The sequence below is a fragment of the Gouania willdenowi genome, chromosome 6 (genome assembly GCF_900634775.1).
Source record: "Gouania willdenowi chromosome 6, fGouWil2.1, whole genome shotgun sequence".
NCBI lineage: Eukaryota > Metazoa > Chordata > Actinopteri > Blenniiformes > Gobiesocidae > Gouania > Gouania willdenowi.
In genome coordinates, this window is record NC_041049.1 from 19,752,854 (window position 1) to 19,768,951 (window position 16,098).

General features: G+C 36.7%; 1 protein-coding gene across 1 annotated transcript; it reads left to right on the forward strand.

Annotated features, from left to right (window-relative positions):
- Positions 1-863: 863 nt before the first annotated feature.
- etnk1 (ethanolamine kinase 1) lies at positions 864-14,716 on the forward strand. The gene is made up of 8 exons (XM_028450186.1): positions 864-1,181; positions 2,730-2,989; positions 4,257-4,397; positions 6,568-6,710; positions 9,988-10,071; positions 10,165-10,325; positions 12,750-12,823; positions 12,969-14,716. The coding sequence occupies exons 1-8, from the start codon at positions 1,035-1,037 to the stop codon at positions 13,039-13,041; spliced, it is 1,083 nt and encodes a 360-aa protein (XP_028305987.1). The 5' UTR covers positions 864-1,034; the 3' UTR covers positions 13,042-14,716.
- Positions 14,717-16,098: the final 1,382 nt, after the last annotated feature.

Genomic DNA, 16,098 nt, shown 5'->3' on the forward strand with positions numbered 1-16,098 from the left:
GAATTCAAAGCATAGCACCTTAGAGTCAGCATACTTCTCAGAATTACCCCTTGGAATCAATATAACCCTTTAGTGTTCAATCTGATCTCGTGCACATTTTCAGCATGTTTGTCATGCTGCAAGACACATTCATTCTTGGTAAAACACAAATTGTATTTCTGCTGCTTGGATGTAAATTCAAGCTGATGTATTGAAATAGGAAGCACAAAAAAAAAGACAAAATCGTGTTGAAACTCACAAAAGAAGTGGGATATGTTGTAAGAATACTCCTCAGATCAGAATTAGTATGATGTCACTGTTCCAATAGATTTTTTTTTTTTTTTTTTGTAAAGATAAATTGCCAATTAATTATTAACCTGTAAACTTGAGAAAACGCCAGAATATAACGTAATTGTCCTGAGTATTATGTTCTCTGGTTGGTACAATCTACCAAAAAAATAAAGTACACGGAAAACAACCTCACTAATAAAGTAAAAAGATATTAAATCCTTTGATAATTGAGCCAAGGTGAAGGTGAATTAATGCAAATTGACCCACTGCATAGGCCGACTAGACACACACGACACAAAGCGCATTTCCTAGTAGATTACGGATGTGACGTCACGTTTGTGCTACTTGTCAGTGCCCAATCCTTCCAACTCACCAGGGGTCACTAGCTAAATTTAGATAACACATTTCAATAGTTATCTCGAATTATCGTATCATGTATTCACATATACTCATTTATAGTACAGCATTAATGTTGTTTAATACATGTGGTCACCCAGAATGTGGGTATAGATATTCAACACAAACAAGCTCCGGATACTGGTTGACGCCGCTGCTCTAAACACGCGCTCCCGGTGAGTCATCTGACTCCCAGCATGCATCGGGAGACTTTGTGGGGTGGGAGTGTTTCTTCACTGAGAGGCGTTGCCGCTCCGACTACACGGATTATCCTCCTCTGTGCCTCACTCTCACACGGTCGTTACGTAAGTCAGTGCTGAGTACCTCCTCAACTCAGTGAACGTTTCTCTGAAGAAAAACACATTATTATGGCCAACTACATTCACGTCCCCGACAAGGCTCCCGCTGTGCCCAAAATAGACGTGACGTTGGACGAAGGCGACTACCGACCCGGAGCTCTGAGGCTAATCAAGGCGCTGCGACCGAACTGGAAGCCGTCCGAGGTCAAAATGAAGGTGCAGTAACTTAGTATTATTACGACTGTTTTAACATGTATTTTGTGTTTGCACATAGTTCTAGTGATTTCAAAGGTGAACATTAGCTAGCTACTAAGGCTATCCCTAATTTAAACTCAGGACAGCACCTCAGTCAGTCCTAGGAGGATGGACAGAGAGAATGACGCACTAAATCCGTTCGATCCGAAGCTGTGCTGATGAAACTATGACAATCCGTTGACGTTTACAAAATAATCCAATTTTGTAATTACAGTCGTCGTGTATCATATGACAGTCATGCAGTTAGATCTCTGTTTGGACTGCTCAAAAATGTTACTAAATTATTGATATTTATTTGTTCTTGGCTGTTTTCAAACATATACAATACAATACAAAGAATGAACATTCATTGAATGGAATTGGCTGAAGCAGTAACTGCTTAATCAGAGCCCATCCCCAAATAGAATATATATATATATATATATATATATATATATATATATATATATATATATATATATATATAAAACCACACACACACAATAGAAACAACTCAATAACAACGCTATTCATCAACTTGTGTTTCAATAGGTGCAAAACATGTTGTTTTTTAAAAGAATATTTAAACATTAAACTTAAAGTGATCCTAAAGATCATTCCAAACAGAAATGCATCTTCTATTAACATTTGTTCTAAATTTACTTTGTTCAAAAATATAAACTCCTCTTAAATTATACTTTTATTCTCTTTGTTCAAACAGCGATATAATGCCCAAAGGTAGGCTTTATTTCTTACTCTGAATAAAAACACTTTTAACCTTACTGAATCCATACGTTTTATTGTTGTTTTTTAAACAGTTTATTAGTAGGTGCCTGGAATTCCACTTTTTGTATTATTCTTAATGATCTCTATTGTAATTTGATTAAATGATCAATACCTGTTTTATATGTATTACCCCGAGCTTTAATGAGCAATAGACCATATGAACAAAGAAAATAAGTTGACATATTTTAGGAAATGTGTTAACTTAGTTTTTGGGTTTAAATCAGCTTTTAGTAGAAAATTGAAATCAAGGGGGCAGTCTTAGATTTGTGCCAGTTTCTACACCCTAATGTTAAATATTTGGGCATGTCTGTATTTGAAATGTGTTTATGTTGCCTTGGCCTGGATTCAACTTCATGGATTCAAATCATCTATAGGGAATGTGTTTTTTCCACCTATAGGCTGCTGGAGTGACTGATCTCTGAGCCAAACCGATGATGGATCAACTGAGTTCATCAGTGAGAACTATGTGGGAACTCAGCAAATGCCTTCCATTGCTTTCTCGGGCAAAATAAAATTCCTGACAGTCTCGTCCCATCCCATAATAATGACCCATTGGTTACAGAATGTTGGCCCCTTGGTTCTTTGTGCCTTAATCCGACTTTTCACAAGCTGAAATCTGCACACATAAAAAGACCGACGTCATTAGAACAAAACACTCCCCAGGCTTATTATTTGTCTTATTTGGATACTTTTCAATCTTTCCACTAACATCCATCTTGTTGTTGTTTTCTTTTTTTTCTTTAGTTTTTCACAGACGGAATCACAAACAAGCTTCTCGGCTGCTACGTCGGCCCCGTCATGCGTGACGTCGTTCTGGTCCGAATTTATGGCAACAAAACTGAATTGTTGGTGGACCGAGAGAACGAGGTGAAAAGTTTCCGAGTCCTACAGGCGCATCGCTGCGCTCCACGTCTTTACTGCACGTTCAACAACGGCCTGTGCTATGAGTTTCTACAAGGATCCGCCCTGGAGCCTGAGGACATTCGCAGCCCGCCTGTTTTCAGGTACACACAACAATGTCTGTTATGCAGCACTTAGTTTTTCCAGAGGCCAACCATGCTTACTTAGACAGCACATGGTTGGCTTTCAAATATATTCACAGATATTAACATCTGAAATAATTTTAAAATTGGACTTTGATCTTTTTGTGCATTTATTTATTTTTAAAGACACTTTGCAAAAGTTTAGTCAAATTTCTGTGCATTTAATAATTGCCGCAACACAGATCAGTCTTCTAATTGTAAAATAAAATTCAATACATAGCAGGAAATATGTCGAAACTAAGCCAGTGTAACATGTCAATTGTTGTCAAGGATAAAAGATAAGAAATCCCACAACAAATTCTAAATATAAATGTTTTTATGCCAATAGGCTGCCTTTAAATAATTTTGATAATATGGTTTTCTTTGGAGTGTGTACGCCATGTTGTGATTTATGTATTAGTTGCTGACCATAACATTTTTTAGAGTATCTGTAATTATTTATAATAAAAAAAATTCTGCTTCAAGCCAAACTCAAATAGAAAACTCAAGATTCTGATTCACAAAACCTTTTTGTTTTTTTTTTTTAATACACTTGGCAAAATTTGATGGTTTAGTCAATTTTCTGTACATTTAGTAACTGTCACAACACAGATCAGTCCTGTTATTGTAAAATAAGGTTAACTATATTGCAGTAAATATGTCCAAACTAAGCCAGTATAACATGTCACCTGTTGTCAAGGATAAAAGAAAAAGAAATTCCAAAACAAATGATAAATATATAAACATGTTTTTTATGCCAAAAGTCTGCCTTTAAATCATTTTGATCATGTAGTTTTCTTTGGAGCGTGTACGCCATGTTGTGCTGTATATATTAGTTGCAGACCGGCACATCTTTTAGAGTATCTGTATTTATTTCTAAGCATTTTGTGGGTTTGTGCTTCAAGCAAAAACTCTGCAAATTGTAAATGTAAGTGTGAGACTTGCTGTAGTGGTTAATTATTGTTGAAAACAATGTTATTTCTTGAAAAATCCTGGTTGAAATTTTTTTTTTTTGATTTGGTTTGAATAAAGGGAAGTCAGCCAAGTAAGACATCACACAAGGTAAAAAAAAAAAAAACCATAACCTTTAAACAGAAATTATTGCTTTAACTAAATAGTCATCGGATAATAAAACGTCAATCCAGTTTGAATCATCCACTGCTATCTCTTTATTATCTGAGGTATTTACATGCTATTGCCTGAAGCTACACCCCTTAAGTTGTGTTTTATTTCATTCCTTACACTGCAGACTCATTGCCCGGCAGCTGGCTAAATACCACGCCATCCACGCCCACAACGGCTGGGTGCCACAGTCTGACCTGTGGCTGAAGTTGAGCAAGTATTTTGCTCTAATCCCGAGATACTTCAAAGATCCCGAGCGCAATGAAAGGTAACGTTACTCACAGATCAGAAGTTATGAGATGTAAGATTCCTCGTTGAGGATTGGTTCTGTTGTCTTTGGAATGTTTGTCACAAACCCAATCAGGTGACACAAGACGGTTTTGGTTGTTGTTAGCTCTTATGAAAGAGGGCCATGTTGTCTTGCCCGAGGAGCTTCTGCATGTTTGATCTTTGACTCTGGTTAGACTAGTAATACAAGGTGTTACTTTCCCACTAAAAACACAGAGGTTTCTACAAAATGGAGGACATCAAGGGACAGACAATAAAATTGGTGCCATGTAATCCGTATCCATACAGTGATTTAGTTTAATATGCTCCTGTTATCTGGCCGTGGAAATGTTTGACCCATCTCTGTTGTCAACAAAGCAAAGCCACAGCACATCACCAGAGTAATCATGATCACATGCCACATGTCCGACAGAGGAAGTAAGAAGAAGTTACAGCTTCCACATTCCGAAAGGCACGAGACCACGTGTGCACACATCCACACATTGTTGGTGTATTTGTGCCAGCCTCAAAGTTTCATAAGTGCCTCTACATGAATAGATACATTTTCATTATCATCACTTTCAGTTCAGTTTTCAGGCCACATGCAGCACAGTGTCAACCCAGGAGTCGCCCAGACATAGGAATGGGCAACTGGTGGCAGAACAAATCCTCCAGCAAGTTAGATGGTTTATGAAACCCAACGCAAAACAGGAAATTAGTTTGAAACCACACAAAACGACACATGAATGCACAAAACAGACAAAATGTCAACGAAAACAAAAATACTCAAATAGATTACAAATATACACAAAAACCAAAAAAACTAAATGACATTAGAAAATAAAACGGACATCAAAATATCAACAAAAATGCGTGAAAATACTCGAAAAGCACACAAAACAAAAAACGACAACAATTGCACAAAAAATCTAAGTACGGGAAATTATTCCAATTCAAAAAACCACAAACCCTTCTTTTTTCTTTCTTGTGTTAATGCTTAGGTCATTATTTGATCATTTGGCCCTCAGATCAGACGATCACATTTTTGTGGCCCCCGCTGTGATAAAAGTTGCCCATCACTAGTCTAACCTGTGGTAAAACAAGAAATCTCTAAGAAACACATTTCATGGTTGTTTAGAAACTCTAGCAGAAGTTTCTGCATGAATTCAGAGAATAAAAACAACAGTGTGCATGTGAGTGAAAACCTATCTTTCTCAGTTCTTAAATGTGTAAAGGACATAAAAGTTAAACCTGATGTGTATTTGAACAGCTCAAAAACCCTTTTAATGATTTAAATACAAAAAAAATAAGGTAACACTTGAAGTTTTATACATAAGGCTGACATTACGCTTTCATTATTATGACATGACATCATGTTATTAAAATACCATTATAATTTATGACACCTTTTGCTAAATTATGACACCTTTGGAGCTATGTGGGCATTTTTGGGATTAGGTGAAGGGATCTAGTGGGGTTAGGTAGGGTTAGGGATGTCCCGATACAACTTTTTCACTTCCGATACGATACCGATATTGCATCCTTGAGTATTGGCCGATATCGATGCTATGCGATATTGACACAAATCATACATACTTTTATTATATAGGTTTGATCAAGTGATGTTACTCAAACAGAGAACAATAATCAGCAACAGTAGGTAAGAGAATAACTGATCCATTTATTATTAACCAATTGGTTACATACATTATAACCTTCAACATAATATCTACAGTATTCTACAATTGAATAAATTTAATATAATATGTATTGGAGATTTTAGATGCAGCCCAATAAAATCCTATATTCGTTTTCTGGCTGATATTGGGCTGACATCAATATTGGATCAGGACACCCCTATTTATGGTTAAGGGTTAGGGTAACAAAAGATTAGGTTAATGAACGACACTTAATGACAGCCTTCATGACACCTTATTCATGCTAATGACAGGTGACAGCGTAATGTCAGCCTTTATGTATAAATCTTCAAGTAAAGTGTTACAAAAAATAATTAGAAGGCATTATTGATATTTTGGCATTATAGTATTTATAATAATAATATTGTTCTCATTATGTATCCCCTACCTTACCTCCTACTTTTTTTTCCTTGTGCTGAATGAATCTCAAATTGCAGCTTTATTCATTTAACAAAGTACTCTATCTTTTTCCAGGTTGAACATGGAGGTTCCCAGCCCGCAGCGTCTGGGTGAGGAGCTGCTGTGGCTCCAGCAGAACCTGTCCACACTGGGATCCCCTGTAGTTCTCTGCCACAATGACCTCCTGTGCAAAAACATCATTTACAACCAGCAGGCGGGTGAGTGTGAGCTGCTCAAGTGTAGCCACAGACATGGTTGTGAATGTGTGTGCTTGCATTGTGGCGTGTGATCTGGACAGCCCCCACCCTCCTCCCCCCATACTAAGCCAGTATGCTTTTAAAAAGCCTCTGACCTCCGCCCTGTCCACTCACTCTGTCACAAATGTATGACGAAAAAAAATTGACCACATCACAGAGGGTGATGTGTATAATTTAAATCCATGATTGTCATAATATTTTTCTATATTGAAAATTGTTTTCTATTCTATTTTTTATTTGCTGTTCTACCTCTAACCTGGAAACTTAAATGATCTCATGTCTTAGATGGATGAGTCAGAGTAATTTGTGGATGTCACACTTTTTATGGACACTTTTACATTCTTAATCAGTGAAACTATTGTCATTAATGCTAAGAGATGATTTAGCATTTTATTAACTAAGCAATAAAAACATCCAGCACAGACAGGTTAGGCTGTTTGCTTCCCTGGGGAGGGAATAAAGAGAAGCATAACTGGCTCACAGTCGCCCCATGTGGTCTGCCCAAAGCTTACTGCACAGCCCAGCGTGGCTGTAGTCAACCAAAGTAGGAAATCATACATCTATTATTGGACTTGTAACATTACTTAACTTTCTTTGCTCAATAATGAAGCAGCTCACCTGTAGCATCTAATATTTGATAGCACATGTACTTATTAAGTGCATCATGTTCGTAACGCGTGACCCCATTCACTCTAAACTAATAGAGCTAACATGCTTTGCCATAGAGCCATGTTCTAGTCCGCAAGTGATTAAAAACACATTAGTGATCCACGCTGATTCTCTGAGTGCTTTGTTCCATCTCATTATAATGCAATGCTCAGCTGCTATAAATATATTCATCACATCAACAGATAATAAGTCTTCTTTGCTTTTGTAAAATGCTTTGTATAATTGTAAAACCATCAGCCTCATCCTGTAAAGCAGTAATTATAAGACTTTAAAGAGAGGTTTTGTTCAAGGTGCACTTTAATGTCCTGGTAAATATTTAATAGTGACCACTGAAACTGTTTAATGTAGGATATGAGTCAGTGTTTTCACACTGGATAAATGCATCATTATTTCATCTAACTGAGGTGACTTATTTTAGATCACCACTTTTACACCAAAGTAAGCAGCAGTAAAATGATGGACCCTTCAACTTTTCACTGCAAATAAGTGGAATTATGTGCATTTAGAATGTTTTCAACGCCTGCATGTATTCTCTATTTAAAACACATGATATACACCCATGTGGTATCTCAAAGAACACTCAGTGACTTACATGATACAGTCACAACTTGTAGGCACAGTAAATATATGAACTTAAATAATAGTAGATCTAATAACAAATAGTTCTTACCCTGAATGTGGTTTTCAAGTCAATGATACTAAAAAAAATCCAGTAATTGTACAAATCTCTTAAAAACTGAAAAATCTTTAAAAAAACTACATATTAAAGATTGTCATGAATGATTAAAAAGCAGTCGTTGAGTTTTTTATAATACCTAAAATAATAATTCCTTGTTTCAATGGTAACTTGATTATCTCTAAAATCTAATAATGTAGAAAAACAATGCTTTACTTTTTTTTTTTTTTTTAGAAAGTTTTATCAGACAGAAAAATGAATGAGAAAATCTTATGTCTTTGATAGAAATAATGTAGTTTTATTGTCTTTGGTTTTGCTACAGGCTTTTATTTTGAAACTAGACTCAGCTAAAGTGTGTTTTAACACAAGCAACAAATAAACCACACAAGCTTGGCTACATCACACCAAGATGCAACTCTAATCTAGGTCATAAAAAGTCACTTCCTGAGCACGCTGTGTACTATCTAAATAGGAGGAAAAACACTGCACTGAAGTGTAAATATAAAGTCCATTATAAAATCTAAAGTATCCTTTCCCTCATGTGGGATTAGTACAGGTTGAAATCACCTCCTACCAATGGGATGTCAGCATTGGAAGGGGTGGGCGTGGGAACCGGGAGGGAGGACGCAATGTTTCAACAATTTGTGTGTGTGTGCGTGTGTCTGTGTGTGTGAGTTCAAAGGCAAGTGTATTAGTGAGAGCATGAGCATGTGTGAAAGATGTGTTTGCCCCAACCTTTTCATCTGCTGCACAGGGGGGCTATAGCCACTGCCTGGAGGTGTACAGTTGTGTCCCGCTAGGACCCTCTCGCCGGCTGGTAACCCACCTCAAAGTGTCTTTCTCTGTAGTCCAGAACCAACTCCAAAATCTGATATGTCATGTGTTAGGGAACCAAACTGAGCCGAGGCTGAGATTAGGAGCATTAGGACACATTTAGTTCAGTTCTGTGTTTCATGTCTGTCTTTACCGTTAAAGCTCGTAAGGGTTTGTATTTTGAGACTCATCCATGCATGTCTCAACACTTTTCTCTTTGTTCCTCCTTTCACAACTTAGTGCCTTAAAAATAACAGCAACACACTTTTTGTTTTGATTTTTCATAAAAAATTAGATTTGGAGTCACAAAGAGTGATATTCATCCTACATTTTAGTCACTTTTTTTTTGTAATTGTGACTTCATACAAACACTTTTTTAGATAAAGCCTCATTTCCAGGTCAGTTATTCTACAACCTTATTCTACTAGCTTAAAGTTAGCAAAGTTTGACAGAAAGATGCAAAAAGTGTTTTGCTCTGTTTCCCTTGGTGTCTTTGCCTGCAGTGTCACTTTTATTTGCATGTCACCAGCTTTACTAACATATGTCACGTGTAATGTTGCATCACATTTGTTTCTGGAGCTGTGTTCCAGCTGTGCATTTTATAGTTTCTTGGAAGAAAAAAAAGTTCCAGTGACTCAAATATGTTTGCAACTGGCTGTTAGTGTGGAGATAACTCCATTTAGATAAGCAAGTGTTTATGTAAATGTTTATGCGTATTATTTAAAGCCAAAAGGTTCTCACATATACCTAACAGTTAATTTTTTTTATTTTTTATGTAACGTGTTACTAAACATAATCATAATAGTTGTTTGTTACTTCTCCGTTGTGTGCGTTTGTGTCTTTTTTCCTTCTTTAGTTTTCCTGTCCTGAAGGCGACTCTTGCACTGTACTCAAAATGCAAACTCTTACTTTCCTCTTCACTCCCACAGTTGGTGCAATAGCCAATCTAGTCAGACTTAAAGAAAGTTAGGCTGATAATGAATAGGCCTTGATAATCTCAGTTATCCAAGGGAAACAGCATCTTCTGTTTATGTGCACGTTCTGTACCTTTGTCTAAACAAAGCTTTTTTTCTTTTCTAGGCAACGTAAAGTTCATTGACTACGAATATGCTGGGTACAATTACCAAGCCTACGATATTGGGAACCACTTCAATGAGTTTGCTGGTCAGTGCAAGTTTCAGACAAGCATCAAGTGACAAAAGGACCAATGTAAGTGTGTGTGTGTGTCTTAAGTTTTTCCGTCCATTGTGTTTAAAGGCTTGAATGAAGTGGACTACAGTAACTACCCAGAACGAGGCTTTCAACTGAAGTGGTTGCGCTCCTACCTGGAGGCCTATAAAGAGCACAAAGGTCAGAGCAGCATGGTGACTGACAGGGAGGTGGAAGAACTCTATGTTCAAGTCAACAAGTTTGCTCTGGTGAGTTTTTATCTAGTAAAGTGTCTGTTGCTGATTAAAAATCACAGTGTGTACAATGTCTCCAAGTTCCATCATTTTTTGTAATGGCAATTCATGGGATAAGACTAAATGTTGCCATCTCAAACATATTGTCTTTAAAAAGTAACTAAACCCCAAACCCATTTTTTTCAGCTGAATACATATTTATTTGGGTAGTAAATATTGCTGTTGATTTGATGACGACAAAAACCTGAAACACACTGAGACTAAATATCACCGTAGAAAATTCTGAAAACATTTTAAACAAGAAAGTGACCAAGTAGAATATCAACATGTGCTCATTTGATCCATAAAACTCAAGGAAACACATTTCATGCCGACATCTCAGAGATTTTTGGTGACTTGCCTTTGTGCTTCTGATAAAAGTTCCGGTTAACTTCAGAACAAGAGTTTTATTTACAAAAGGGTTAAATAAGTAATGCATGAAGCCAGGTCCAGGATGACTTCACATACCGCTCACAATGCATCATGGGGCGGTTGAGTATGACTAGTGTGCCCACCGTGCATACTTCAAAAATGTCTAGATATAGTATACAACCTGTTATTTCAATCTTAGTATGAGTAGTACGTTAGTATGACATTTACAACACGGCCAGCGTGAGAGGCTGTCTGAAAATGAGGAAAAATGTTTAACAACTCAATTCCAGGTGGCCATTCAAGTGTTGATTAAGGGCTGTTTGAATAATCGTCATTAAATATATGTATACTTTTGTGTTAGTTTTATAATTTTATTTCTGTTGAAACTATTGGGGATTATGATACTCATGTACAGTATAGAGATACACATGTGGTATCAGGTTCCTCTGTCTACTTTGCCACACTTCAGAATAGAAGGATGAGTGAATGAGTGGGTGTGGAAGGTAAACTGTAATAGAAGCACATTGTGGTTTTTATAAAAGGACAGGAGGTGGGGTGTGATTAAGAAAAAGCTCCTTTGAAATGCTTTATTATGGAATTGTATAACCTTGAGATTTGATTTTTTATATTTTTAAATTTTGTTTGTACTAATTAAAGGAGCTTAGGTCAGGATCAAGAAATAAGACTCATTAGTGACACGACGGCAGCTGTGTGCAGCCTTTTTTTTTTTTTTTTCATAAATCATGTCCTATGCTCTTTTAAAGGGGACATATTATGTATTTTTTCACCCACCTCCATGTGTTCTAAGAACCCCAAAACATAGTATTTGGGTTTATTTTCCCAAACTCGCCTGTTTTCTAGAGTTTAAGCCCTCTGAAAAGTGACTTTCTGAGCAGTTCTAAAATTGGGCTGTTTGGGGGTCTACTTATGCATATTCATGAGTGGGTGTGTCTATGGACGCTTACTCACTCATGTTTCGCTCTTTTACAGGGTGATCAGTGATCACCAAAGCGATTTTATTTTTGCTATCCACACACTGTTATGTTTTCAGCCAAAAAACTGCACATTACAGTAAAACACATGGCTATTTAAGTGGCTATTGTTATTGTGAGTCCGTCTCAGTGCTTCAGGTTCTGTGTTTATTTCAGCAGCAGTTATTCAAACTCTCACCGGAGTGTTAAGCTGTGAAGTCACTTTCTCCTCCTCCACTGCTCTCCAGATACCAGCGGAGGGGAGGTTATTTTCTTTCCCGATTTAACTTGTGACGTCACAAATCTGGAAAATTTGAAACGGAACAGTTTTCTCTGTGTTGTTAGACTTACACAGACCACAAAAACGACTGGATAGATTTTTTCACATTTTGTGTGCCGGTGGACAAGTTACCTCGTGATCAAAAAAACTGCAAAAGTGGAATTTTCATATGTCCCCTTTAAATAAATGAATGAATAAATACCAAATGTGGGCCCTATGGATAAAAGGCTGAAACAGTCACAAATTTGTAGCATTTTCCAAAAAGTATTGGGTAATCCTGAGGTGATTTATTTTTCCATCCATCTAAATAACTTCATCATTTGCAAAAACAAATTCTTAAGTATTCTAGTTCTTCCATGTAATGTAAATGGTTTCTATGGGCTAAATAGTCTTTTAATGTCACTGCAGAGATCCGTTCCATTCTAAGGTGCAGTGTCAGTAAACAGAACTGTTCTAGCTGCTCTTATTGTGAAAGTGCTGAGTGGCTCACTGAAGAGGAAGCACCTTAATGACAGCTCGTAGCCTCAGAGGGACTCAGCTTTCTCCCCTGAGCCTTGTTTACTGTCAAGAGGGGAAAAAGGGCAGTTGGAGGAGGCGCGAGCTCAGCCTTTGTGTTTGTGTCTCTGTGTTTTGTTGTGGTTGCCATAGGCTCTCTCTCTCTCTCTCTCTCTCTCTCTCTCTCTCTACACCTGGCTGTGTTTGGTAATTAGAAATGACATTTGGCTGCAGAAGGTGGCGGCCTGCTAAGTTAATCCTTTGTACTCTCTCCTCACTCAGGCCTCCCATTTCTTCTGGGGTCTTTGGGCTCTGATTCAAGCCAAGTTCTCCACCATTGACTTTGACTTCTTGGGGTATGAAGAACACACTTGAACACGAGCTGCTTTATTTTGATTTTGTATATTAATTAAAGTGATTGAGTGTTGAACAATGTCACAAAGCAGAGTTTGAGTTCAGAGCTAAGCACTGATTGTACGTTTGTTTCCCTTTCTCTCTCAGATACGCAGTCCTGCGCTTTAACCAGTACTTCAAGATGAAACCAGAGGTGACTGCGCTGACGTTACCAGAGTAAGAGACATCCCCACTCCTCCTCCTCCTTTTCCTGGTCCCTCCCATCAAAACTGCTCACAGAGTGCCTTTCAGAGGTCTGTGTCAGAAGAGCTAGACGTGGGAACGGACCCCAGTTTACTCCATCGTCTTCTCAACCATCTTCACCCACACAGTCACTCACCAACATCTGTGTGTGTGTGACAGACAGTGTTAGCACTTGTGATAGTGAAGCCTGCCATTCCAAATCATTTTAGCTTATCAGATCATAAATACTAAACCTGATACTGCAATTAGTGTGGAGATGAACAAAGTCAGTTTCAAACTTGAGAAGTGAGTTTGTCACTGATCTGATGACAAAATTAAAGACTTGCAGATGATTAAGGACAAAAGTCCGCATTAAAAGGCAACTTTAATTGGTTGCTGGTCCATATTGTTCTACTACTGTACCCCCCCCCCCATCCTCACACTGGGTATGCATCGACACCAACTACAGCAGAAAAGAGCCATACAGTCACTGTTTCTGTGCAGATTTAGAATGATTTTGTATTTTTCATGTATTTTGACTTTGAAAGACAGATTTAGCAGAAAAATCATTTGCGGAGCCGTTTGGTTTGAGGGAGAATTTCTCTGTTTTCTAGGTTCAAGGTGTTTTTGACGCTCACATTTGTCTCATTGTTAACTGGACATGTTGCACCTGGCTGGAATTTGAACATTCCTCTTTCATAATGCTTTGCAGAAACTTGTATTTATTTCCACTGACACTGACTGTAAACTAATGTTATATATCATATCAACTGTTGCCTGGGAATCATCTTTTCAGATGACCTAGGATCAAACCTTTTTATTTCATTCACGTTTAGAGCAGACTTCATTCAGTAATCTGTGCTTTGAATGAACAGTGAGAGTATGGGAGTTGGAAATAAGAAGTCTTAACTCGGTTATGAAGTGTGAATGTGTCAGCTCTTTTCAACCTGTACCTTCATGTTTAATGTGTTTATCGTGAACACATTGATCTCTTAGTCAGCACACACCAAAGTGCTAACATCCATTTATGCCTGTACAACATGCGCACATGGTTATTTTTTTTAGCACTGAGAAAATGAAGAACTTAATTTAATTTTTTGACACTTTAAGTCAAACACAGCTGTTAGTGTAGTCATGCTGAGCTCGCCTGGATGCATGGAACTGTTCATTTAAAACCATTATTTGCTTTGTGAAAGCTTTTTTTGTATTCAAAACAATATAGTTGGAAGATATGGTTTCTAAATTGAGTTATTTATTTCTTGCTCATGTCCTTCATGTTGCTGAGTGCAGGGACTAAAAAAAAAAAATATTTCTTCTTTATTCTCAAAGTAAGAAGAAAAAAGTCCTGTAGAAATGCATTTGGAAGAATTCCGCAATGAGTTATTTTAAGTGGTCAATAGCATCAAGTTTACGCTAATTATATCAACCATTTCTCCCATATTGGTATGAGTTTTTCCTATGAAAAGGTTTATTTTCTCAGTCTGTTCTGTAGCAAATGTTGATATGTACAGGGAACAAATGTAATAATTTCTTTGCTTATGCTTTTATGGGAAGTGATGTACAGTACATAGAGGGAACTCTTTTCTTTGTTTTTTCTAAATTTCATTAAGAAACTGAATGTGAAGTAATAAAATGTAAATATACTGATGGAAAATAAAGTTTATTTACAGTTACCGTGTGTTATCTTTATTGTGTCACATATTGCAGCCTAATGACAAAGGAAGGAATTATTCCACCAACAATTGTAAATTTTTAGCACAATATTTTTTGCAGGGGTAAATTGTGTCAAATTGGATAGTTACACATTTAATATAAACATTTAATAGCAAATTTTGACTACTGTACAGTCTTCTCTCACATCCAATCTTGACGGATCAATTGGAGTAAGGTTATGTGCACAGAGAGAAATTAAAAACTTAATCTGGACGCTCTTAATTTGAAAATTAAGTATTACTAGTACGGTGCCCATTGGAAGTATGTATTCATATAGTTGGAGCTTCAGAAGAGTTGTCAATTATGGGTAAATGAGTATGTGTTTGAAGGTTGGATGTATAATGAAGTGTACATACTCCGTAGTGTTATAAAGGGGTTTATTTGTGGGTGCAAAGTAAATTAGCATGTGCAATTTCCCTGGTTTAATTCTATGGGACATGAACATTAAGTTTGCACCAATGCTGCAGTTTAGGTAGAATCTGATAGAAGACACACATTTGTACAAATAAAGCAATTTATTTAGCATTTAACATTTCTTAGTGCAGGGGTGATTATTCCACTAAGTGTAATAGTTTTTTGACCATTTTTTCTAGAATTGTCATGGCTATCACAATTACAAAGTGAATTAAATAAACAACAGATTTTTAAAACTACAATTACAACTATGCCATAATTGTAAATAATAATCAATTACGCGATTACAATTAAAATTGAGAAGAAGATGGCAGGCCAGGACATCTCGTCTAAAATCAGTGCCTGAACGTTTTTATTTTTTTTGAAGTAATTAGGTCTATTTCTTATTGTCTTAGCTCAGAAAACAAAAGGAAAATCGTAATTTTATATTAATAAATAATTGACAAAGCAATATTATTATTTATTTATTTTTTATCACGTCAGGCAAGTGATGGTGAGTGTTCGTTGTTATTGAAATAATCAAAGATCTTGTACCAGAATTGACCACAAGATGGCGACAAACCCATTAAAAAGGAGCTCTCAGCAGGTGCTTATCATTGGATATACATGTTTTATTCTATACTTATGATTACTGTTTGATAATGAAGCTTATTGCCACACATTTCTTGATCTAAACTGAATAAAAGCTCATTAGTTGGTCAGGTACCGAAAAGGAAGGACAAAGTCCAGCTGAACTGAATAAAAGTTACTTAAATGTCGAACAACAGTTAGAGATCAGATGAATAATGTAATGTATTCACAATTACTAGTAATTGCTGAACCAGTACAGAGGAAACTCAATTATATTGTAATATGGGACTAAAGTGTACAAAAAAGTATACACATGCTTAAACTCTGCATCTTTTTGTTATGAGCAACAACAAATTTA